The following is a 24636-nucleotide window of genomic DNA, read 5'->3' as shown; positions in this document are numbered from 1 at the left end:
TGATATTGTTTATCTTATTTCTTATATATTGTATTGTTTATTAACATGTTTTTTTTTTTCATTTACCTTTATTTATCCAGGTTAGTCTCATTGAGCCACGAGAACTCATTTTCAAGAGAGACCTGTTTAGGGAGCAGACGGTGGGGGTTGAGGGCCTTGCTCATGGCCCCAGAGTGGGGCGAATGAGGGTGGAGGCAGGTGTGGGTGTTTCACCTACCCCACCCACATTTTGATGTTGACGGTACCAGGGCGTGAACCGGCGATCTTCCGATCACAGGCCCACCTCTCTAACCTCTGCGCCACCACTCCCCATTCACATAATGTTACACCTGAATGTCGTATGTTACACTGCATTCACGCTCAGAGTCTGTGTTGGTAACAACTCTTTAACATCATTACCTTTTAGTTCAAGCTCAGTATCTATACATTTCTCAGAGTTATATCCATTTTGGTGTTCGCTAATTTGCATTAGCTCTGGTGGGTTTCTGGAAAAAGATTGACTACAACATGTAATCAGTTTTAGACGTACAACCAGTGATGATTTCCTTAAAGTTTTAGTCACATCTGCGCAGTGGTTCTTGCAACCAAAAAGACAGCGTACCGGTAGTTAATGCAAAACTTTAAACAAAAATCTTTTGTAATCTTAGTGCTTAAATGTGTTTTGGGATTAATCATAGCTGCTACCACAACAAATTGTAGGTCAATATTTTTTAAATGGGCAGTCAAGAACCCGTCAGAGAAATCTTCAACTCACACCTCCGGGAGAGCTTTAACCACATCCCAGCTGAGGTGGGAGACATTGAGTCTGAGTGGACCATGTTCCGTGCCTCGCTTGTTGAGGTAGATGCCTTGAGCTGTGGCCACAAGATTATCAGTGCTTCTCACAGTGGCCATCCACAAACTTGGTAGTGGACACCCCGGGTTAGGGAGGCTGTCGAGCTGAAGGAGGAGTCCTATCGGGCCTTGTTGGCCAGTGGGACTCTGGAGGCGGCTGAGGAGTACCAGAGGGCCAAGCAGTGTGCAACCTTGGCTGTTGCAGAGGCATAAGCTCAGATGTGGGAGAAGTTCGGTGAGACCTTGGATAGAGACTCGCGGTCGGCTCCGTGGAGGTTCTTGCAAACCATCATGTGGCTGAGGAGGGGAAAGCGGCACTTTACTAACACTGTGTTCAGTGAAGGTGAGGTGCTGTTGACCTCAACCAGTGATGTCGTCAGGAGGTGGAAGGAATACTTCTCGGACCTTCTCAATCCCAATCTGCGTTGGCGTCATCGTGCTGTGATCTTCAGCTCTCACAGGAGCGGTTCGTAGCCGAGTGTGAAGCGGCTGGGATGAGAATCAGCACCTCCAAATCTGAGGCCATGGTCCTCAACTGGAAAAGGGTGGATTTCTCTCTTCAGGTCGAGAATGAGGTTCTGCTTCAAGTGGAGGAGTTCAAGTATCTCGGTGTTTTGTTCACGAGTGAGGGAAGAATGGAGCGTGAGATTGACAGACGGATTGGTGCAACATCTGCAGTATTACGGACTCTGTACCGGTCCGTTGTGGTGAAGAGAGAGCTGACCTGTAAGGCAAGCTCTCTGTTTACTGGTCGGTCTACGTTCCTACTCTCACCTATGGTCATGAACTCTGGGTAGTGACCAAAAGAATGAGATTGCGGATACAGGCGGTTGAAACGAGTTTTCTCCGCAGGATAGCTGGACTTTCTCTTAGAGATAGGGTGAGATGTTCAGTTATCCGGGAGAGACTTGGAGTAAAACCGCTACACCTCAACGTCGAGCGGAGCCAGTTGAGGTGGTTCAGGCATCTGGTAAGGATGCCTCCTGGACGCCTCCCTAGAGAGGTGCTTCTGGCATGTCCAACTGGGAGGAGATCCCGGGGAAGACCTAGGATACGTTGGAGAGACCATGTATCTCGGTTGACCTGGGAATGCCTTGGAATCCTCCCAGAAGAGCTGGAAGAGGTGGCTGTGGAAAGAGATGTCTAGGCCTCCCTGCTCAAGCTGCTGCCCCCGCGACCCGACTTCTGAATAAGTGGAAGATAATGGATGGATGGATGGACAGTCAAGATCATTTGGCTGACTCCAAAATTTAATCAGTTGTAGATGTACATCCAAAGATATTTATTCTGCAGGTTTCTTTAACATTTGTCCAGTGATTCATGATATATTTTGCTAACAGACATGAGTAAAACAATAACTGTCCACCTTCACATATGGCTGTGGTTGATAATAAGGTTAAAACAATAAAAGGTGGCACGTGCAGCATTTAGAGCTCCTGGGTTGACCATCCATTTGTCCATCCATTATCTTCGCTTGATCCAAAGCTGGGTCGTGGGGGCAGCAGCTTGAGCTGGGAGGCCCAGAAATCTCTTTCCACAGCCACCTCTTCCAACCCTCATGTGAGGATTCCAGGTGTTCCCAGGCCAATCGGGAGACATAGTCTCCAGCGGGTCCTGGGTCTTCCGTGGGGTCTCCTCCTAGACGGACATACCCGAAGCGCCTCCATAGGGAGGCACCCAGGAAGCACCCTTACCACATACCCAAACCACATCAACTGGCTTCTCTCAATGTGGAGGAGCAGCAGTTCTACTCCGAGTCTCTCCCGGATGACTGAACTTTTCACCCTATCTCTAAGAATGTGTCCAGCTACCTTGCAGAGGAAACTCATTTCAACCACCTGTATTCGCAATGTCATTCTTTTGGTCACTATCCACAGTTCGTGACAATAAGTGAGGGTAGGAACTAGGGATGCACCGATCCACCTTTTTTTTTTTTTTTTTACTTCCGATCCCGATACCTAAATCTAAGTATCGGCCGATACGGATCCAGTTCCGATATCATGATCATCGTTGATTTTATATGAGGCTGTAATAATCTCCTCTCAAGTATAATTTGTACAAATATATGCATGCATGTCCAAAAAGGCAACTTGAGGTAAGTTTTATTAATGTTGGATAAGTTTTAAAGTTAAAATTAAATTCTGCTAACACAAAACATGCTGTTGTTTTATTTTCCTAGCTTTAAAGTGATTAATTTAAGTGATTGTTTAAAGTTATTTTATATTTTTTAAATAAGGGGCAGAAATAAGATTTTTCTTCTTTCTGCACTCTTTTCATTCAATGTTTTCTTTTTGATGAATTTGTTTTGTTTCTTTTAAATGAATGAATAAATGAATAAAATAAAATAAAATGTTAAATGGCTTTAAACATCTGCTAAATTCATGGCATAAACAAACAGACGTGTTCCTATTTTAGTATTTTACATCACTTTATAATGTAGCTGTTTTTGTATATATATATATATTGTATATATATATATATTTTTATTTTTTTTTTCTTGTAATTTTCATGAAAAAATTTTATGATTGTCTACTGTTGTACTGATAAATATCTCCTGGAGGGTAAACTATATCTTGGCTGCAAGTATCAAACTGCAAACTCTTTCGTTTTCTACAACTGATAGTGGTTGGTCATTAATTACGATGAAGTTTAGCAACTTCTCTGTAAACATTTGGGCTTCAGCGACGTCTTCTTCTTATTCAATCCACAAGCGGTCTGATCTCGGTCAGCCGCGCTCAGTCTGCCCCTCCTCCGACACGGACAGACTGAGCGGGTCAGACTGAGCGCGGCTGACCGAAACCAGACTGCCTTCTCCGGACTGAACGAAAATAACAGACCGCTGAAGCCCCGGAACTCGAATGTCCATCATAAAACTAACTTTACCAGGGTTTAATGTGGCGCTATGGCTCTGCAGACATTGCACGTTGCTGTCTTGTTTTGTGTTGTTTAGTGTAAAATACTTCCACACAGCGACATGTTTAGATGAAAAGTTGGTTAGCTGTTAGCCACAGTGCTGCTAACTCAGTCCTCACGTTGTAGCTGCTGCAAACTGATATGGATTTCCTGAATGTGAGGCGGGTCTTATTACTCTGGGTTCATGAGACACGCCTCCGTTCAGGAAATCCATTCCATAGTTTGAAGCCAACGTGCAATGCAACCACAGACATGCATGGATCGGAAATATCGGCAGGTTAGATCAAAAAATCCGATACGTAAATTATGCTGGTATCGGAGCCCGATACTGATACTGGATTGGGTCGGCCCCATCCCTAGTAGGAACGTAGATCGACCAGTAAACAGAGAGCTTTACCTTGTAGCTCAGGTCCCTCTTCACCACAATGGAATGACAGAGTCCACAATTCTACAGATGCTGCACCAATCCATTTGTCACTCACACTCCATTCTTCCCTTACTCGTGAACAAAACTCCGAGATACTTGAACTCCTCCACTTGAGGTAGAACATCAGCCTCAATCCGAAGAGAGCAATCCACCCTTTTCTGACTGAGGACCATGGCCTCAGATTTGGAAGTGTTGATTCTCATCCCAGCCGTTTCACACTCTGCTGCGAACCCCTCCAGTGAGAGCCAAAAGTCATGGCACAATGACACCAACAGGACCACATAATCTGCAAAGAGCATAGAAGGAATCCTGAGACCACTGAACCACAATCCCTCTGCCCCCTGGCTGCACTGAGAAATTCTGTCCATAAAAGTTATGAACAGAATCTGTGACAACGGGCAACCCTGGTGGAGACCAACTCCTACCCTTATGGGGTCCAACCTTTTTCATTCAACCTTTATTAAACAGGTAAATCCCATTGAGCCTCGGGGACTCATTTACAAGAGAGACCTGATACCTGAGACCTGACTTACTACCGGCAATGCGAACCATACTCTTGCACTGCTTATAGGGATCAAACAGCCCATAGCAATGGGCCCCTTATCCCGTACTCGCAGAGCACTCCCCACAGTGTTCCTCAAGGAACACGGTCTAAAGCCTTCTCCAAGTCCACAAAACACATGTAAATGGACTGCACTTACATAGCACTTTTCTATCTTAAGACACTCAAAATGCTTTACAACACAATCTGTGCCCTCATTTACCCATTCATACAGCACTCTACTATTTCTATACAAAGAATATTCAGTGCTTTATCGCATTCATACATTCTCATGTTGAAATCAGGTCTCTCTTGTAAATGAGTCCTCGAGGCTCAATGGGATTACCTGTCTAAATAAAGGTTGAATTAATTCATACACCGATGGGACACATGTCGGAGGCAATGAGGGGTCTTGCCCAGTGACACTTCGGCATGTGACTGTTGGTTACCGGATGAAGTCACAAGACAAAAAAATTGCTTGATATTTCATTACTGTACCTCGAAATATCAAGCAATTTTTTTGTCTGCTGACTTCATCCGGTAACTAAAAAATGTATAATTTAATAACAGGTGAGCAGATTCTGGTAATCGTTGCTTAGGATTCATTAAAGGTCAAATGCAAATGGAAAATTTGCTTAACTTCCAGTATGGATTTAAACAAACACTATACACACTGAACATTGTAAATTATGATTAGAAAATTTAAGATTCAAGAACACCACATAAGAAAAAATATTTTATTGGAAAGTAACAAGTGGAAAATGTACAAATATTAAAAAAAAACTGCATCTAACTACTGATCATCCATCCATCTGTTAAAAAATATGTAACACATGTCTGTGCGTTATGGCACGTGCAAGCTCTCCCAGCACTCCAAGGAAGGTTTGATTGAAAGCAGCATTCTGTGCAAACTCCTCCCTTTGCAGGACTGCTTCCTGTTCCCTTGACTTACGGGCTTCTTCCAAAAGAAAATAAAATAAAAGCACGTCCTTATCAGCACAAATAAAGTGATGTGAAACATGATTGTTTTGCTTTTGTTGCTTCTTACCAAGTTACAGCAAGCTGCTGCCTTGTGCTGCTCTGTAAGGTGCTAGGCTGCGATGGAGCTCTGGCCGGTGTAGATTCTGCTGATGGAGCAGAAGCCGGGAGGCTTGGAGGGTCCAAAATGGAATTTATAGACTAACGTAACGTGCCGAGATATGTTCTGAATCAAATACAGTGAAAAACAGGAATGGAATACAGTTATGCTAGCGTAGCGTTGATGCTGTCCGATTATACCGTCAGCCTCTTTTATTAGTTCAAAATATGTTCAGAACCGATGGGATGAGTTACTTAAAATATGTTTAAAGTTAGAAAACACTCACCATCTTCAATAATTGAATCAAGCGGAGCAGTGGCCGTGTCCAAACCACTCTCCCAGCTGGGCGATTACCGTTTACCATAACGGCTTCCATCTGATGGAGCCACTTCCAATTTCGCCGGTCTGATCCACTCCTGCCATTGTGGTCTTTAATTTTACGGTAATCGCCTTTAGTTTCTTTAGCTTCTCCCAGCATTGCTTGGGTGTTCGCTGGTAGCTGTGAGAAGCCATCAGTTCCGATACCTCTTTAAACACCTTCTCATTACGAGTTGCTTCATCTAGCTCGCTCTGAATTTTTCGTCAGCGATGAAGCACAAAAACGCCTGCACTTCAGCATTTGACCACGGCTTTGACATAATTGTTTTGTTAATTTCTTCAAAATATGTACAAATACGCTCCTTGAATACGCTCCACGGCGAGCTGAAAAAAAAAGATAAATCAAGTTGTTTGGAAAGACTCTGACTCCTCCCCCTGACCATCAGTGACCAACAGTCACTTTTAGGTGCCGGCTCAGCTCGCTTGGTCCCACCAGAGAAGCAGGGACAAAAAAAGGGCTGAATCAGCTAAAAAGTGACAGTGGAATAGCGCTCAAACTGTACCGAACCCAGCTGAGTAGGGCTGAGTAGGAGCGGTGGAAAAGGGGCATAAGTCTTCTCAATCGCTCTTTGTCTGGCCTGTCACCTAGGACCAATCTACCTTAGGAGACCCTACCAGGGGAAATTAAAATTGCCCCAGAAAGCATAGCTCTTAGGATCATTCAGGCGCACAAACTCCTCCACCATGATAAAGTGACGATTCAAGGAGGAGTTGACCAATTAATTCATAACCAGCTTTGTAGGACGACAAAGTACACTCTTTATTGTCAGGTCCTGATGCTGCTCAATAATTTCAACACTTGCTCTTCTCAAGGGCGGACGTCTTCTCCTCTCCCTCTCCGCTTTGCTTTTGCTCTGTCCTGTCTGTGAAACTGCTTTAGAGCCTCTCTTCTACATGTCTTCCGAATTATAACTATGGACTTGGATTTGGTCAGTTGGTCCCTCAACACAATTCATAACATTTCTTTAAAGAAAATACTGGCTTTAGGAGAGCCGATTTGCCCTGTTGGCACGCACGCAGCTGGATATCTCATCGACTTTGAAGACTTGACGACATGTCTATCTCTGCTGTCATATGTGGATTTTAAGGACACATTTATAATTAGATTTATATAACTGGTTCCTGCTTTTTAGATTCGGCTGGTTCCTGGTCTATCAACAAACAAGGAAGTCATCGGCAGCAAATCTGGACCTGGTCAGGCTGCCTGCCTTATATGATGGCTTGGTTTGCGCCTCGAGCACCCAGACTCTTAGCAGAGTGGATCAGATCTCAGGGATTATTCTCAGGCACGTTTCATTGGTATGGTCATTTAATTTGGACGTTTCAGAACAGAGTGGACCGACACAGACTCAATGTAGATGTCATTAAAGTTCTGCCTGTCCCTAAAACAATCGTGTTTATCTGAATTTGGCTCCCTGACTGGCCTTAACAGGCCATCTTATTTCATCTCGTCTGGAAAGTTTTGTAAACCTGATGCTCTAACCCCTCCCTCCCTTACTACTAAGGAATTCCATGGACTTTTCAGAGGAGCCCAGCTGAAAAAAACATTCTGTCATCATTTCAGGACTCTGGATTCGTCTCTGGTCATCCTTGGCACCCCCCCGAGTGTGCAAGGATCTCTCCAGAGGGCACTATTTGAACCGAGTCATTTTATCTGAACTCTGCAGTGCCTCTGTGTGTTGTCCCTGGCTGCTCACCGCCCTTGCGTCATTATGTGCTTGTGTGAGAGTTGTTTTTTTTTCATTACCACACTGTTGACCTTCAAACAGAGGTTAAAAGCGTGTTGGGAATTTTTTTTGTCTCCAAACCCTATGTGTTATTTTTCACCACTTTTATTGTCCAAACAGGTCTCACTTGTAAATGAGTTTTCAAGGCTCAATGTGACTTATCTGTTTCAATAAAGGTTGAATGAAGTAATGAATTCAGGTAGATAAATCTAACAAGGTTGAGTCAGGTCCTGAAGACTGAAGAAGTCTTTTTGGATTCAAGATGAAACTTTTCATCAAGGAAGAACCTATCCAGAAGACCCGACTAAACCTTGTCATTTTTATTGTTAGGGTTATTTAAGCCAGATTTCTGAATGAAGCGCTGGAAACGTTCAACCTGCTTCGTGATGAAAGCCACCAGACTATGAGATAAAAAGCAAACAGTTCTTGCTAACATGCGTAGATGCCAGAAGTCTCAAATGTTGCCACCAAAATAATACAGATATTTGTCAGAAAATCTCCAGATTCAGAATAAATTATTACCCCATCAGGTCATCTTTCTTTGTGGTCGTCTTTTCTTTCAGAAAAATGAATTCCTCCTCTTTTTTATATTAAACAATTCTCAGTCAGTGAAGTCACAACAAATCCCAATCTGCACTTCTTTTTTTATTCTTGTGTTGATGTCAGAGCATAGTGGATGAACAGCTCGTCTTGAAGAAGGTTGCAGACATCGTGATCAACCTGTACGCCATGACAGCTGTCCTGTCCAGAGCCAGCCGCTCGATCTGTATCGGCCTCAACAATCATGACCAGGAGGTGTGTATTACATTTACACATAAACACACACTGCACCACTGTGCTGCAAAACAAGGTAGACACAACGGCGAAATGGTCGTCGTGTGAAGGTAAGCTGGTGTCGCAGCTCAATAATGTAATGGAGTGATGACGTGGTCTATTGGACCGCTCAGTCATAAACAACAAACTGACAAAGGGAAGGTCAATGATGACTCGCCACAGTTTGCATTTTGTAAAATAAAAACTATATCGTAATTTCTGGTCTACTTTTTCCACATGCTTTGAACTTTGTAACTTATACAACGCTGCAGCAAATTTTTGGATTCTTGACTTTATTTTCTATTTTTTGATGGACTAATGACCGTCATGCAGCCAAAACATTTAGTCTCGTCACATCCGGGCGCTCACATAGCTGCACAATACACGTCTCTCTTGGGGGGTTGATCCTCGTGACTCAATGAGACTACCTGTATAAATAAAGGTTAAAAATAATAATCTGATCAATGAAATTAACGAACAGGTCACAGTGGACCAATGACACTTGGTTTCATTGGTCCACTATCCATTGTCGACACATCCACAAATTTATAGACAATCCAGAATTCACCAGCCAAACAGCAAAATAACCAGTTGTCATCATGGATCCAGTTTGTTTCCGTCGAGGTACGAGGGTCCTCCTTACCCTGACTCCTGTCAGGAGAAGTTGATCAATTTAGTTGAGAGACCAGCTGATCCTTCCAATTAAGAGGTATGCAGAAAAAAACAAAAAAGAGGCTTTTTAAGGGTTCACAGGACAAAAGAGCAGGGAAGTGGGGGGGTGGAGACTGGGAGACACGTCTGGTTCCACCGGAGAACAGAGAGAAAAAATAACAAAAAAAGTTGGCTTTGTTAAAAAAAAAGAAAATGAAAATCCCAGATAATTTATGATTTTACACGAGGGACAATTACTTTCCAACTTTAGAACCAGGTTGGCTTAAATACCTTTTTTCTTTTACTAAATTCAATCATTTAAAATTTGCATTTTGAATGTACACAGGTTATCTTTGTCTGATGGTGATGGTTGTCTGAAGATCTGAACCAATAAAAAATAACAAAACTAAAGCAGGAGAAATCTGTAAGGCAAATACTTTTTCACAGTACTGGTCTAATATAGCTCACAGTAGCAGTACAATATTGGGTTCTTGTTCTTTTTTTGTCTTTAATAAGGCTTTTTATCAGCAGCTAAACCAGCCATGTTTTCCAATTAGCCTTTTATTTTTATAGGTCTGTGAAAAGGTTCTGCTTTGCTAACAAAAAGACCTTGATTGTCTTCGGCTGGAGTTGTAAAAATATACTTTACTAAGATGAATTCAACAGTCTTGCTCTCCTGTGAGTGATCGTAACGAGGCATGCAACATTTTAAGGATATTGCACAAGTCGGCGAAGGTTTGCATCATGTGTGTTTCAGAGGAGACTCCAGCTGCCTCCACAGTTTACTCCTCCTCTAGATGCAGTCACACACACAGGGATCAAAACTTTGTGATCCCAAAATCTGAAGGCTTTCATCTTCTGATCCTATAAAATTGTTCTGTTTGGGTCTGTGTTGTGTTTAGTGGGTTTTTATTCCAAAGGCAAACGGTAAATGTGCTTGCCTTCCAGATGTTAGAAAGAACATCTGTGATCTGTGTGCAGATGTTCTGTTTATAGAGCTGATGAGTATTTGACTCCTCTGTTGAGTTCTTGCACTTGTGTTGTTTTTTTGTTAACTGCTCTTTACGTCTGATCAATCTCGCTGTGTTGAATTTTCAGGTGCTGATCGCGAACACGTTCTGCAATGATGCCTTCCACAAGAACAATTACTTGATAGTTCAGATGCAAAAACGTAAGTGCGACACTTTGTGATGGTGAAGAACAGGCCTGTGCTTCGTGTTCGTACTAAAGACTTGCATCTGTTGTGGAATTTCCCCCCCTAATATCTCAAACACGAACACCCCGCTCTGCAACATCCCTGGAACGTTTGTATCTAAAATAAAATGTGTTCAGAGCAGCATCGTTAGCATGCAGACACGTCTGACTCCCGCTAGCAGCGAGCGCATCGCCACAGCAGCACGCACAGCTGGTTTGAGTCACTCTCAGGTAAAGTCACTGATTCTGCTGCGTTAGTTAGGGGCGGTGTAGCTGAGTGGTTGGAGCAGTCGTCCTCCGATGCAAGAGTTGGGGGTTTGAATCCAACAGCAGCCACATGCCCAAGTGTCCCTGGGCAAGACACTGAACCCCTCATAGCCTCTGATGTGTGTCCCATCAGTGTATGAATGTGATAAAGCTCTGATTATTCTCTTGAAAATTATTTGTTCAATTATCTTTGTATAGATCTAGTAGAGAGCTGTATGAATGGATAAATGAGCACAGATTGTTGTAAAGAGCTTTGAGTGTCTTCATAAGATAGAAAGGTGCTACACAAGTACAGTCCATTTACCACTTAGTTCTTGGAATTGAAAAAAAATTTGCACTAAGATGTTTAAGATTAATGCAAAGGTGTGACTCAGTTGAACTTGTTTTTTCCCCTAAAATCCTCACGATGTTCTCTCTGTGAGAGCGTCAGGTTCAAATGTTTGTAGTTGATCATAGCACTGGTAAATGGACTGTACTTATATTGCTCCTTTCTATCTAATCAAGATACTCGAAGCTCTTGACAGCACAACCTGTGCCCTCAGTTACCTCCACACACACCTTCATACAGCACTCTACTATACACATACAGACCCTTTCCAAAAAATTAGAACATCATGGAAAAGTTGTTTAACTAATTCCATTCAAAAAGTTAATCTTTAATAGATGATAGATTCAGGGCCCACAATTTAAACAATTTCAAGTATTTATTTGTTTATTTTTACATAATTTGAGCTTCCAGCTCATGAAACCCATGAAAACAGGATTTCAAAAATTTAGAATATTGTGAAGAAATCAACCCACACCACTCAGTGTTTGTAGAAAAAAAAGAAAGAAATCAGGATCACAACAAATCAATCAAAATATGATACTTTCAAAACAATATGTCTTCAATACTTTGTTGGGAATCCCTTTGTCTTAATCTCTGCCTCGATGTGACGTGGCATTGAGACAGTCAGCCTGTGGCATTGACTGGGAGTTATGGAAGCCCAGATTTCCTTGATGCTGTCAGCTCTTCTTTGTTGTTGGGTCTGGTGCTCCTCATGTTCCTCTTGAGAAGACCCCATAGATTCTCAATGAGGTTTAGGTCCGGCCAGTTGTCTGGCCAGTCAAGCACTGTGGCATGGACATCAAACCAGGTTTTGGTGCTTCTGGCAGCATGGGCAGGGACCAGGTCCTGCTGGAAGATGAAATCTGCATCTCCATACAGATCCTCAGCAGAAGGGATCATGAAGTCCTCTAAAACATTCTGGTAGACTGTTGTGGTGACCTTGGATTTAAGAAAGCAGAGTTTACCAACACCTGCACCGGACATTGCACCCCAAATCATGACTGACTGTGGATATTTTATACTGGACCTCAACCAGTATGGGTTCTGTTCCTCACCCTTCTTCCTCCAAACACTTGGACCTTGATTTCTGAAAGATGCACATTACTTTCATCAGAAAATAGGACCAAGGAACCCGACAGTTGTAGTCCATCTCCCGGATGCGTCTGAATGTGGTGGTTTTTGAAGCTGTGACTCCGCCTCATTCCACTCTTTCTGGATCTCTGCCAGATTCTAGTCTTCTCTGTTTGATAATCCACTGAAGCCCACGGTCATCTCTTTTGCTGGTGCATCTTCTCCTGACACATTTTGCCCTTCCACTAGACTTTCCATTGAGATGCTTGAACACAGCACTCTGTGAACAGCCAGCCTCCTTAGCTATGAACTTTTGTGTCTTACCCATCCTATGGAGGGCATCAATGATGGTCTTCTGGCCAGTTGTTATGTCTGCAGTCTTCACCATATTGAACTGAACTGAGACAATTGAACCAAACTGAAGCAATTTAATGACACCTGGGGAAACAAATGCATGTTCCAGATTTTCTGCATCATCTTTAGATCAGATGTTTCTAATGTTAGTGATATTACTCAGGTGGAAGAAGGTGGTTCTAGTAATGTTCTTAATGTGGGGGATAAAAGACATGTCCTGATCAAAAATAATAAAGATTTTTAACATTAGAGCTGGAGGACAGATTAATGCATCTAAGGAGGGAGAAAGACTGAAAAATGTATTCCTAATACGTTCAAAGGTCCAAAACCCAAAACCTCAGTCTTGTCTGTGTTCAAAAGCAGAAAGTAAAGATCAATCGCCACAAGTTTGATTTCTATACCATGTGCTTTAAAAAAAAGCTTCAAAATCTTACAACCAACGAACATGCTCTTTATTACTCTACTCATTTGTTATTTCTTATCCAATGCTACCACTTCTGCAACTGCAGACAAGCAGCAATGTACATTTTGGAGAGCAGTAGCTTTCTTCTTACATCGCTGCCACGAACACCAGTTTGGTTCTGTGTTCCCCTGATGGTGGACTCATGGTGAGGCTGGAGCTCAGCTGTCTACATCCAGGCAAGCCTGCAGTCCCAGATGGACTGAGACCCAAACTTCTGTAAGGATGTGCAGCTCAGCTGTCATGTTTTCCAGTACGTTTTCCACCTGAGCTTGAGCATGAGGGTGGTCCCTGTTCTGTGGAGAACAGCATTCCTTGTTCCGGTGCCAAAAAACAACCAACCAAACTCACACAGTCACTATAGACCTGTGGTCTTGACATCACATGCCATGAAGTCGGTGGAGATGCTGGTCCTGAAGCACGTCAGATCAGCAGTGGAACCATACCTGGACCCCCTACAGTTTGCATACCATACTCATTTTATTACAATCCCATCTCTGAGTAGATCAAGTCAGTCTAGATAAAAATACTAACAGTATGTTGCTTTTATTTTTGTGCCGTTTTTTTTTTGCAGCCTCTCACAGCATGAGATATCATTTTTTTTTAACCTTTTTTCTCGTGTTCACCTTTTTCTAATTTAACAAAAACCAAGCACCTCTCAGTGAGGCTGCAGCCTCAAACACCCCGTCTACCCTGTCTGTTGTTACTTTGTGTTTCTTTGGATTGGCTGTACTGAAATGTAATTTAGTTGTGCTTCTGTGCAATGACAATAAAGCCGATTCTGCTTCATATTCTTTCAAACAATCGAGTCCGTTTCGGTACTTTCAGAGCTTGATTTCCCATGTAGCAACTCTTTATAGGGTTGAATCTTACTTTTATTCCAGTGAGACTGTAAATCATGATTTGACTTCTTTCATGACTGTATTTCTTGCAGTTCAGTAGCACATGCTCTATGGTCTCACCTTCCCCACAGTAATCACATTTACTGGTGTTATGCTTCCCTGTCATGAATACTGTCCTGTTCAAGCCTGTGTCCAAGTCTGAGACGTGATATGACAGTTTACTCCCTTCCGTTTCTTTCAGCTCTTCTCATTTCTCCTGTTTTTCATTGAATTCTGTAAAACCGTCAACCTTTTCTTTCTTCTTCCCATTGCTTTTGCCATTTTTCCTTCATTCTCTGCTTTATGAGGCGTTTTATTTCTGCCCAACTGAATTTTAAATCTATTTCAACTGATGTTTTGGTAGCCTCCTTTGCAACTTTATCCACCGTTCCATTTCCTCTTATTCCAATGTGCGCTGGTATCCATACAAATGTAACAATTAACGCCATCATCTTAATTCTATATACTGGTGATGTTTGCAGTATTTCTATCAATATGTCTGGTCTGCTTTCTGAACAACTATTTTTAAACTAATTAATGATGAACTGGAATCTGAGCATATGGTTGATTAAGAGCAGACTTTGATAAATCCCTGTTCTTTAAATCAAGCAGGGCGTCCACTCACACCTGATCATCATCCCATTGATTGAAAACACCTGACTCTAATTTCACCTTCAAACTAACTGCTAATCCTAGAGGTTCACATACTTCTACCATTCACAAATATGTAATATTGGATCATTTTCCTCAATAAATAAATGACCAAGTATAATAGTTTGTTTAATTTGTTCCAGATTGTCCTGAAAACAACGATGCCAACCTAAAGAAGATTGCCAAGGCAGTCTTAGAGAACCGAGCCTACATCTGCTCTCACCCTCTGGAAAGAACTTTCTGAGCCCTTCGGACCAGAGGACTGTCTCTAACGTTGACTGGAGGGACTTCGCTCCCAGTTTTTCTCTGTTCTAGGCTTCACTCATAAATCAGGACATTTGCATCTATAGGAGTAGCTGTATAAGTAACCTCCTCTGTCAGAGGGACCTGTTGGAGAAGATACTGTATCTGTTCTGACGCTACAGTTTATCTTGGTGTAGGCAGCAATATTTTGTAAGCTCGTTTTGTATCTTGGGCGGCTCTCTCATCAGTCAGTGAGGCAGTTTGCTTTAGTGCTGCTTATTGAGCTCTCCAAACGTAACATCACATTACCACAGAACCCTCCAATGTCTTTGTGTCCATCAAGTGTTGCCTTTTTCTAAATTAAAGTATAAGTTGCACTCACACGCAATGCTGTTTTCTGGGCTGGTGTTGTTTTTCAGCTGCTCTCCGCATCACTCAGGTCTATCACAGACAGCTGGGGGAAGCTGAAACACACATGCACCTGCTGGTTGAGAGTTTTTCAGTTCGCTGCTCGAAGTGTATTAACCTGTACTGGTGAAGACCAAAGTCCATGCTCAATAATCCAACAGTTTTCAGTCAGGTCATCTGGATGGTTTCTTTTTTTGTGCTGAGACATTCCACCTTCCATCCAGAAGGCTTCATCAGTCTGAGAAAGCACACAACACAAAACTGATCCCCAACAGCTTACTTCAAAGTGGAAAAAAACAGTTATGTTGGACTTTGGTGTTTTGATCAAGTTTGACATGACTGTCGACCAGGGAGAGGGTGGGCACTGGAGGATAGGACGTGCCCCAGAGACCATCTTAGCACCAACATAACTATTTTTTTCCACTTTCCATTCTTTTCTTCACCTCTTTACCAAACTCCCCATGTTCCTGGACAGTGGATCCCAAGTCCTTGAAGTCCTGCACCTTTGTGACCTCTGCTCCTTGTAGCCTCACTGTTCCACCTCCTCCCTCTCATTCACACACATGGACTCTGTCTTACTACGACTGACTTTCATTCCTCTTCTTTCAAGTGCATACCTCCACCTCTCCAAGTTCTCTTCCACCTGTTCCCTGTTCTCACCACAGATCACAATGTCATCTGCAAACATCATAGTCCACGGGGATTCCTGCCTGACCTCATCTGTTAGTCGGTCCATCACCAGAGAAAACAAAAGGGGGCTCAGAGTCTATCTTTGCAATTCCACCCCCACCTTGAAGCTATCCGTCACTCCTACAGCACATCTCACCACTGTCCTGCTGTCCTCATACATGTCCTGTACCAGTCCAACATGTCCTGCTCATGCAGCACAAAGCAAAGATGGTGTCTGTGGTGCTCTTTCTCAGCATGAAACATACTGCTGCTCACAAACCAGTCTAACTTCCACAACTCTCCCTGATGACACGCCAAGTACCTTCCTGCTGGTCTCCTAATTACTGTTGCTGAAGTAGCCCAGAGATATGGAAGCTCTTTCTGACCACCCAGAGCCAATAGCTTTAACCTTGTGTATCAGCACTCTTCATAAAACTCCTCTACAACCACACTGAATTTAGACACTTTTCTAAGGTCATTTAGCTGTGGTGGACAACTTGAATTGTTTCAAAAAGTTTATCAGTAAATACTTTCTGCATTGATACATTAAAATTCATCCTATGGTTCAAGAGAAAGTCTGCTATCAATTTATTTATTTATATTTATTAACCTTTATTTAACCAGGCAGATCAGACTAACGCCTGATTTTGGACTGCAGGAGGAAACCAGATTATCTGGAGTAAATCCAAGAGAACATGCAAACTTCTCACAGAAAGACTCCTGGTCCAAACCAGAGATTGTACCCATGATGTTCTTGCTGTGAGGCAACAGAGCTAACCACTAGGCCATCAACAAACAGGTAGTTAACTAATAAAAGCAAAGCTTTAAATTATTTTGTTCTATCAATTAGTGCTTAAAGTATGTGCTGGGATTGGGAATGACCGTCAGATACACCACATACTGGCCTAGTTATAGACATTTTTGGTGTTTGTTATGTTGCTTAGCTGTGGTTGCCACTCTCAATCAGGTTAACTTTAAACGTTCACCTGTTCTAGATGTCCATCCAGTAATTACTTTCTGAGCATTTCCTCTAATTCTTTCCACTGGTTCATGGGATACTGTATTTTGCTAATGCTACGGAGACATGGGTAAAAACATTGTCGCCCCATCAACTTTGGCAGTGGGTGATATTAAAGATATAAAGATCTGGATGTCAGATCATACTTTGTGTCAAGTAAAGTCAAATGGAAACGGTCAGTGGAAAGTCACAACAAGCTGATTGTTGGTTAGACAGAAACAAGCGTCGCTAAATGCAGCTGCTTGTTGTTTTTTCCCTAAAAGCAATTATACCTCGAAAAGTGAGACAGTGGAGCGCTGTGTCGTGGCGGCGGGAGATAGTTTACAGTTTGGTAATATTCAGTAAATTTCTCTCTGACTAAATGTATTCTCCAGTGTTGTGTGGGTGTTATTTGGCCAAAACTGCCCGAGATTCCAACATCTGGAGCTTCCATCAAAACATGTGAAACAGCTTCCAGTGGAAGAAAACTCCTCTCAACATTAAACATTAAAATTATCTTAAAGAGGTACATCTGGAGCTAAACAAAGCAAAGTGTTGCCTTGGAAACAACAGTGGAGGATTTCACACTTGGTTGGTTTAGTTGTCTTTAATCAAATGCTGTGTATCATCGTATGGCGAGGAGGAAAAGCTGGGATATGTTTTTTTGTTTTGTGATATACTGTAACGGACGCTTAAAATCCTAATGCCATATTTGTATCACTAACAAGCTACAAATAAAAAAGCAGTACGCCCATGTCCCCCCAGTTGCTGTAGGATTTGAATATTTAATGTTTTTTTTTGTTTGAAAAGAGTGTTTCTTAATGTTTTTGATGCAAGACGTTCCAGTGGGTAGAAGTTTTACTGTGTAGAAGAACAGAAGGAGGTTTCTTCTTCTTCTTCTCCTCCGAGGCAGTGCAGAGTGATGGATCCTGGAGTGGAGGGAGCAATTTATCCACCTCCAGGTACAGTGGTGGTGCCAGGGGGTGGCCAATGATGGCCTTGACCTACATAGGTTAATCTTTGGCCATGCCAAGGAATTGCTTAAGGTCATTATACTTTAAACAATATAAAACCCAGAAAACATACAGACCCTTTAAAAAATTAGAATATCATGGAAATGTTGTTTAACTTCCCTAATTCCATTCAAAAAGTTAATATTTAATAGATGATAGATTCAGGGCCCACAATTTAAACAATTTATTTGTTTATTTTTACATAATTTGAGCTTCCAGCTCATGAAACCCACGAAAGCAGGATTTCAAAAAATTAGAATACGTTGAAGAAATCAGCCCAAATGTTGCAGGACATGAATGTTTTAAACGGAGTGTGACACTAATCTTCTACTAAACTCAAAGCACCTGCACACGTTTCCCCAGGTGTCATTAAATTGCTTTAGTTTGGTTCAATTGTCTCAGTTCAGTTCAATATGGTGAAGACTGCAGACATAACAACTGTCCAGAAGACCATCATTGATGCCCTCCATAGGATGGGTAAGACACAAAAGTTCATAGCTAAGGAGGCTGGCTGTTCATAGAGTGCTGTGTCCAAACATTTCAATGGAAAGTCTAGTGGAAGGGCAAAATGTGGCAGGAGAAGATGCACCAGCAAAAGAGATGACCGTGGGCTTCAGCAGATTATCAAACAGAGAAGATTCTAGAATCTGGCAGAGATCCAGAAAGAGTGGAATGAGGCGGGAGTCACAGCTTCATAAACCACCACATTCAGACGCATCCAGGAGACGGGCTACAACTGTTGGGTTCCTCGGTCCTCTTTTCTGATAAAAGTAAAGTGTGTCATTCAGAAATCAAGGTCCAAGGGTTTGGAGGAAGAAGGGTGAGGAACAGAACCCATACTGCTTGAGGTCCAGTGTGAAATATCCACAGTCAGTCATGATTTGGGTGCAATGTCCGGTGCAGGTGTTGGTAAACTCTGCTTTCTTAAATCCAAGGTCACCACAACAGTCTACCAGAAGGTTTTAGAGGACTTCATGATTCCTTCTGCTGAGGATCTGTATGGAGATGCAGATTTCATCTTCCAGCAGGACCTGGCCGGCCCCTGCCCATGCCGCCAGAAGCACCAAAACCTGGTTTGATGTCCATGCCATCACAGTGCTTGACTGGCCATCCAACTCACCAGACCTAAACCTCATTGAGAATCTATGAGAAATTCTCAAGAGGAACATGAGGAGCACCAGACCCAACAACAAAGAAGATCTGACAGCATCAAGGAAATCTGGGCTTCCATAACTCCCAGTCAATGCCACAGGCTGACTGACTCAATGCCACGTCACATCGAGGCAGAGATTAAGACAAAGGGATTCACAACAAAGTATTGAAGACATATTGTTTTGAAAGTACCATATTTTGACTGAATTGTTGTGATCCTAATTTCTTTATTTTTATTTTCTGCAAAAACTGAGTAGTGTGGACTGATGTCTTCACATTATAAACAAAGTCCATGCTCAATAATCCAGGTATACAATCCAACATTTTTCAGTCAGGTCATCTGGACAGTTTCTTTTTTTGTGCTGAAACATTTCGCCTTCAATCCAGAAGGCTTCATCAGTCAAGGAAACACACAACACAAAACAGCTATTACAAGATAATTAAATAATCACCAAAACATTACAGAGTGTGAACTTCAGGCTGAAATCTTGTTCCACGTACTTTGTTGTTTAAGCTTTTTTTTCTCCTTAAGAGAAATAAGAGAAAAAACATTAAATACCAAAAGATAGCAGCTAGAAATATCTGTTCTCCAATATTGTCATATTTTTCATTTGAACGAGATTTATAGGTGAAAGATCTGGACTGCAGGCTGGCCATTTCAGTACCCGGATCCTTCTCCTACGTAGCCATGATGTTGTGATTGCTGCAGAATGTGGTCTGGCATGATCGTGTTGAAAAATGCAGGGTCTTCCCTGAAAGAGATGACGTCTAGATGGGAGCACATGTTGTTCTAGAACCTGAACATTGTTCTCTGCATTAATGGTGCCTTTCCAGACATGCAAGCTGCCCATGCCACAAGCGCTCATGTAACCCCATACCATCAGTGATGCAGGCTTCTGAACGGAGCGTTGATAACAACTTGGGCTATCCTTGTCCTCTCTGGTCCGGATGACATGGCGTCCCAGTGTTCCATAAAGAACTTCAAATCGTGACTCATCTGACCACAGAACAGTCTTCCATTTTGCCACACTCCATTTTAAATGACCCCTGGCCCAGTGCAAACGTCTGAGCTTGTGGAGCTTGCTTAGAAATGGCTTTCTCTTTGCACTGTAGAGTTTCAGCTGGCAACGGCAGATGGCACGGTGGATTGTGTTCACTGACAATGCTTTCTGGAAGTATTCCTGAGCCCATTCTGTTATTTCCTTGACAGTGGCATTCCTGTTTGAGGTGCAGTGACGTTTAAGGGCCTGGAGATCACGAGCATCCAGTAGAGTTTTACGGCCTTGACCCTTACGCACAGCGATTGTTCCAGATTCTCTGAATCTTTTGATGATGTTATGCACGGTTGATGATGATAACTTAAAAGTCTTTGCTATTTTACGCTGGGTAACACCATTCTGGTATTGCTGCACTATCTTTCTGTGCAACAATGGTGGAATTGGTGATCCTCTTACCATCTTGGCTTCTGAGAGACACTGACACTCTGAGAAGCTCTTTTTATACCCAATCATGTTGCCAATTGACCTAATTACTGTTAATTGGTCTGCCAGCTGTTCGTTATATGCTCAATTTCCTTTTTCCAGCCACTTATTGTTACTTGTCCCAACTTTTTTGGGATTGTGAAATTTTGAATCAACATATTTTTCCTTTAAAATGTTACATTTAGTGCCCCAACTTTTTTGGCATCCGGTTGGTACATTTACTTATTTACCAAGAGCTGTGAATAAAATTAAAGTTCAAACCTTGACACGATTAGGTGGACTCGTTTTACCGAGAAATCTATGAGATGAGCCGTGAAGACGGTCGGAGCCAGTGTTGCCAGGTGAGAAATGTAGGATTATCATACAAGACATAAAATGATCGTATTTTGAGGGAAATTATCGTACACCCGTCATAACCAAAATAACAAATCTATTGATGCACCATAGTACAATTGCTTCTTCTTCTTGTCTTTTTTCCTTTTCCTCACTCATGGGGCACAGCGGACTATTCATCCAATCATGGCCGTTGTTCTGAGGCAAACACAAACACGTCACTCGTAGGTCACATGTAGAAAAAGCACGATTGACTGGAATATCCAGCATCTGTTTGCGGACACAGATGCCTTCAGGGTTCACAAAAAAACTCTGACAGACAGTTGCGACAGGCAGATGACAACCGATTACAACCACATTCACGGAATGGTCAAATTATCGTATATTTGGCCTTTTTGGGATTATTGATCGTACATCGTACAGAGGGCAAAATTGTCATACAAATACGATAATTATCGTACACCTGGCAACACTGGTCGGACCCGCCTCTCTGGTTGCAGTGCCGACACAGGGGAACAGAATTTCACAGGGGAACAGAATTTCACAGGGGAACAGAATTTCGAAAAAGACCAGTCTGGAAGCGGACCCATCACTACTATAGTGCATCAATAGATTTGTTATTCTGGTTATGACAGGTGTACGATAATTTCCCTCAAAATACGATAATTTTATGTCTCTAGTACGATAATCTTACATTTCTCACCTGGCAACACTGGGAACCACAGAAATATTATGTTCACGGTGTTAATGGTTCGACATTAGTGGCGTCTCCATAACTTCTCTTTCTGTCTCTCTTAACACAGAACTTCCTGTTACATTTCAAAATAAGAGCAACATAACTGGGTAGTGGGGAGGGCTATATGTTTCTTTTTTAATACCTAGCCATTACATTAAAAAACAAAGTCCATTTTGGTTGTTGAATAATGTGAAAATAGTTACAATCGATTCATAAAGAAAGAAAAATAAAGTAACTAAAATATCAATGATACTTAAAATGACTTTGGGACAAAGGATGTTTCCTTTAACTTCATATTTTCTTGTTCAACTTTTAAATCAGTCGCTGCAGATGAGTGATGGTCAGTTTCTGTCAGATTTCTGCAGCTGGTATTCTGTTTACTGGTATTCTGTTTACTGGTATTCTGTTTACTGGTTCACTTCCTCAGCTGTCTCACATTTTAAGGCTCAGTCCTTCTCCATGTTTCAGCTCCTTTCATAGATCACGTCTCATAGAAGAACTTCTAAAGAACATTTTGTTTTTAGCTTTTGTTTTGGGCCGTTATCTCGTCATAGGACTTGATCTTTAACTGAGACCAGACTTTATGACAAATAGGAGCAGGTGCTTCATGTTTCATTGTACCCAGACCACACTCGAGACCACCTGTGTCAGGTGCAGCTACAACCAAGAACTAAAGAGAATCTTCTTGTGTTTGACAGTAGATTTAACACTGGTTCTTAGAAACCTTCAGTTTTAAAACACTTACCTAAAGAGCAGCAGATGCAGCTGTCAATCAGTGCTTGACCTCTACAAACACCTATTCTCATTCTTCTTCTTCTTCTTCTTGTTTTTTTTTTTTTTTGGCGGTTGGCAGACCAACGTAAGGTGAATTACCGCAACCTACTGAGCTGGAGCGTGGACAGGATATATATATATATATATATATATATAAACTAATTCTGTTAAATTAATTTAGCAACTCATCTAAATTCTTTCCAGTAAGTTTGTATTTTTTAAGAAAATACTAATTTCCTTTTTAACTTTACTGATGTCACTACTAAAAACAATATATTTATTTGAAAATTCCTTTCCCACTCACACTTCTATTGTTCTTTTAAATAAGAAATTTCTCATCCAATTAAATAGCTTTCCTTTCACCCCAAGTGTTTCTAGTTTTAGAATAGAATAGAATAGAATTCAACTTTATTGTCATTGCCCATGTCACAGGTACAAAGCAACGAAATGCAGATTGCATCTATCCAGAAGTGCTTAGCAAGAAAAATAAATTGGTAGATATATGTAGTACAATATACAGTAAGTTGCTTTGATTTGATCTTTTATTAATAAACCTTCTTTCGAACGTGTATCAGAAGCTTTTTCTACATAATAAAACGACTAATTACTGATTCTTTATTAGCTTGAGCTTTTCTTATCTCAGACTCAAGACATAACACAGAGTCCATTGTACTTCTCCCTTTCCTGATCCACTTTGATTTGGTGATAAAATATGATTAAATTATAAATAACTATATAGTCTTTCAGTGATTATTTTTTCCATTGTTTATCCAAGTTGTGAATTTAAAGCACTTGGTCTATAGTTTGAAGGATCTTTACCTGGTTTTAATTATTATTGATTGTTTCCACGAGTTTGGTATTTGACCACTATCCCAAATTAAATTAAACAAAATTAATATAACTTTAATAGAATTATCACCCAAATGTTTAACATATTGTAACAAATATATTTTCCAGGGGATGATTGTTTAGTATTTATAAGAGCTTTTTTCACCTCAAATAATGTTATAGGTCCATCTTCCTCCATTAACAGGTTTTCTGTTGACTATATTTGGATGTTTTTTATTGTCCCTCAACTTCTTAACATTCTCTGAGATATTCTGTGAACTGTGTGTTTTAACTAATAATTCTGCTTTGTCTAGATCGTTTATTGCAACAGTGTTTTCATGTTTGATTATTGGGATTTCATATTTCCTGGTTATTCCATTCATCTTCCTCATCCTCCCCCACACATCTGATCTTTTAGCTTCTCTCCTGAGCAGCATTTTAGCCACTTTTCTCTTTTTGCCTTTCTTATTGTTCTTCTAACATCTGCTCGTTTCCTTTTTATAAAATGTTAACTTTTCAACTGTATGTTGAACTTTTAGTTGTTTAAATGCTTTATTCCTTTCTTTAATATCTTTTTTCACAGTCCTCATCCCACCATGGAACATTCTTTTTAATTCTACTCCCTGTACTTTTAGGAACTGTTTTATTTGCAGTCTGTGTAATTATTGTTGTTAATTGTTCATTTAATTCTTCGATATCTTTAATATTTTCTTTGATCATTTCTCTACATTTAACTTCAGTCATATTTTGAAAATGTATCCAGTTTGCTTTATTGAACTGTCACGTGTGTTCTGGAAATGTTTCTCCTTTAATAAGCTGCACTCCTGTTTGATTGATTATTGATAGATAACTGCCAGTGAAGTTTGGTTTTCACTCCCCACTATCAGAGGTCCTTGTTCAATCTATTGCTGAGGAACATCTAGTCTCCAGAAACACCCACTGTGGTTCTGCAGAGAACTCCTCACACCTGGAGATAATTAAAGACAGACACCCCCCCCCCCCCCCCCCCCGGATGTGGATTTGGGGGCAGTGCTTAATTCAGATCCACTCCAGACTGGACCCGCCTCGCCCGGACCCCCCCCCCCAGAGCAGAACCGAACCGCTGCAGAAGACAAAGCAGTCCTTGTCCTGCCTGTGGACATGTTCGGTCCAAATGATGGACAGCTTTGATCCGTACCGCCGCCCCGCGCGCAGGACCCAGTGGATCGTCAGCACCCTGGCGTACCATTACGGACTGGACCGAGGGGTGGAGAACGAGATCATCGTGCTGGCCACCGGACTGGACCAGTATCTGCAGGAGATCTTCCATCATCTGGACTACGAGAGCGCAGGGAAGATCCCCGTGGAGGACTTTAACTTCCTGTGCGAGCTCCTGGGTGTGGGGGTGGTGGACGGTGCACCCAGCGGTGTGGGGGTCGTGGACGGTGCACCCAG

At 41.7% G+C, this 24636-nt stretch overlaps 2 protein-coding genes across 2 annotated transcripts in view; both read left to right on the top strand.

The window, feature by feature from the left end:
- acad9 (acyl-CoA dehydrogenase family, member 9) overlaps window positions 1-14953 on the top strand; it is a 40601-nt gene extending 25648 nt beyond the window's left edge. The window contains exons 16-18 of the mRNA XM_037678548.1: window positions 8565-8693; window positions 10461-10533; window positions 14712-14953. Coding sequence (XP_037534476.1) covers window positions 8565-8693; window positions 10461-10533; window positions 14712-14812 — 303 coding nt within the window. The 3' untranslated portion in view covers window positions 14813-14953. The remainder of the gene's footprint in view (window positions 1-8564; window positions 8694-10460; window positions 10534-14711) is intronic.
- Window positions 14954-24318: 9365 nt separating this feature from the next.
- The window catches only part of efcc1 (EF-hand and coiled-coil domain containing 1), a 34346-nt gene continuing 34028 nt past the window's right edge, over window positions 24319-24636 (top strand). Inside the window, exon 1 of the mRNA XM_037678549.1 lies at window positions 24319-24578. Coding sequence (XP_037534477.1) covers window positions 24356-24578 — 223 coding nt within the window. The 5' untranslated portion in view covers window positions 24319-24355. The remainder of the gene's footprint in view (window positions 24579-24636) is intronic.

Source organism: Nematolebias whitei, chromosome 7 (assembly GCF_014905685.2).
Source record: "Nematolebias whitei isolate Nwh7 chromosome 7, NemWhi1, whole genome shotgun sequence".
NCBI lineage: Eukaryota > Metazoa > Chordata > Actinopteri > Cyprinodontiformes > Rivulidae > Nematolebias > Nematolebias whitei.
The sequence above is the reverse complement of the archived record's forward strand: the minus strand, read 5'-3'. Positions and strand labels throughout refer to the sequence as shown.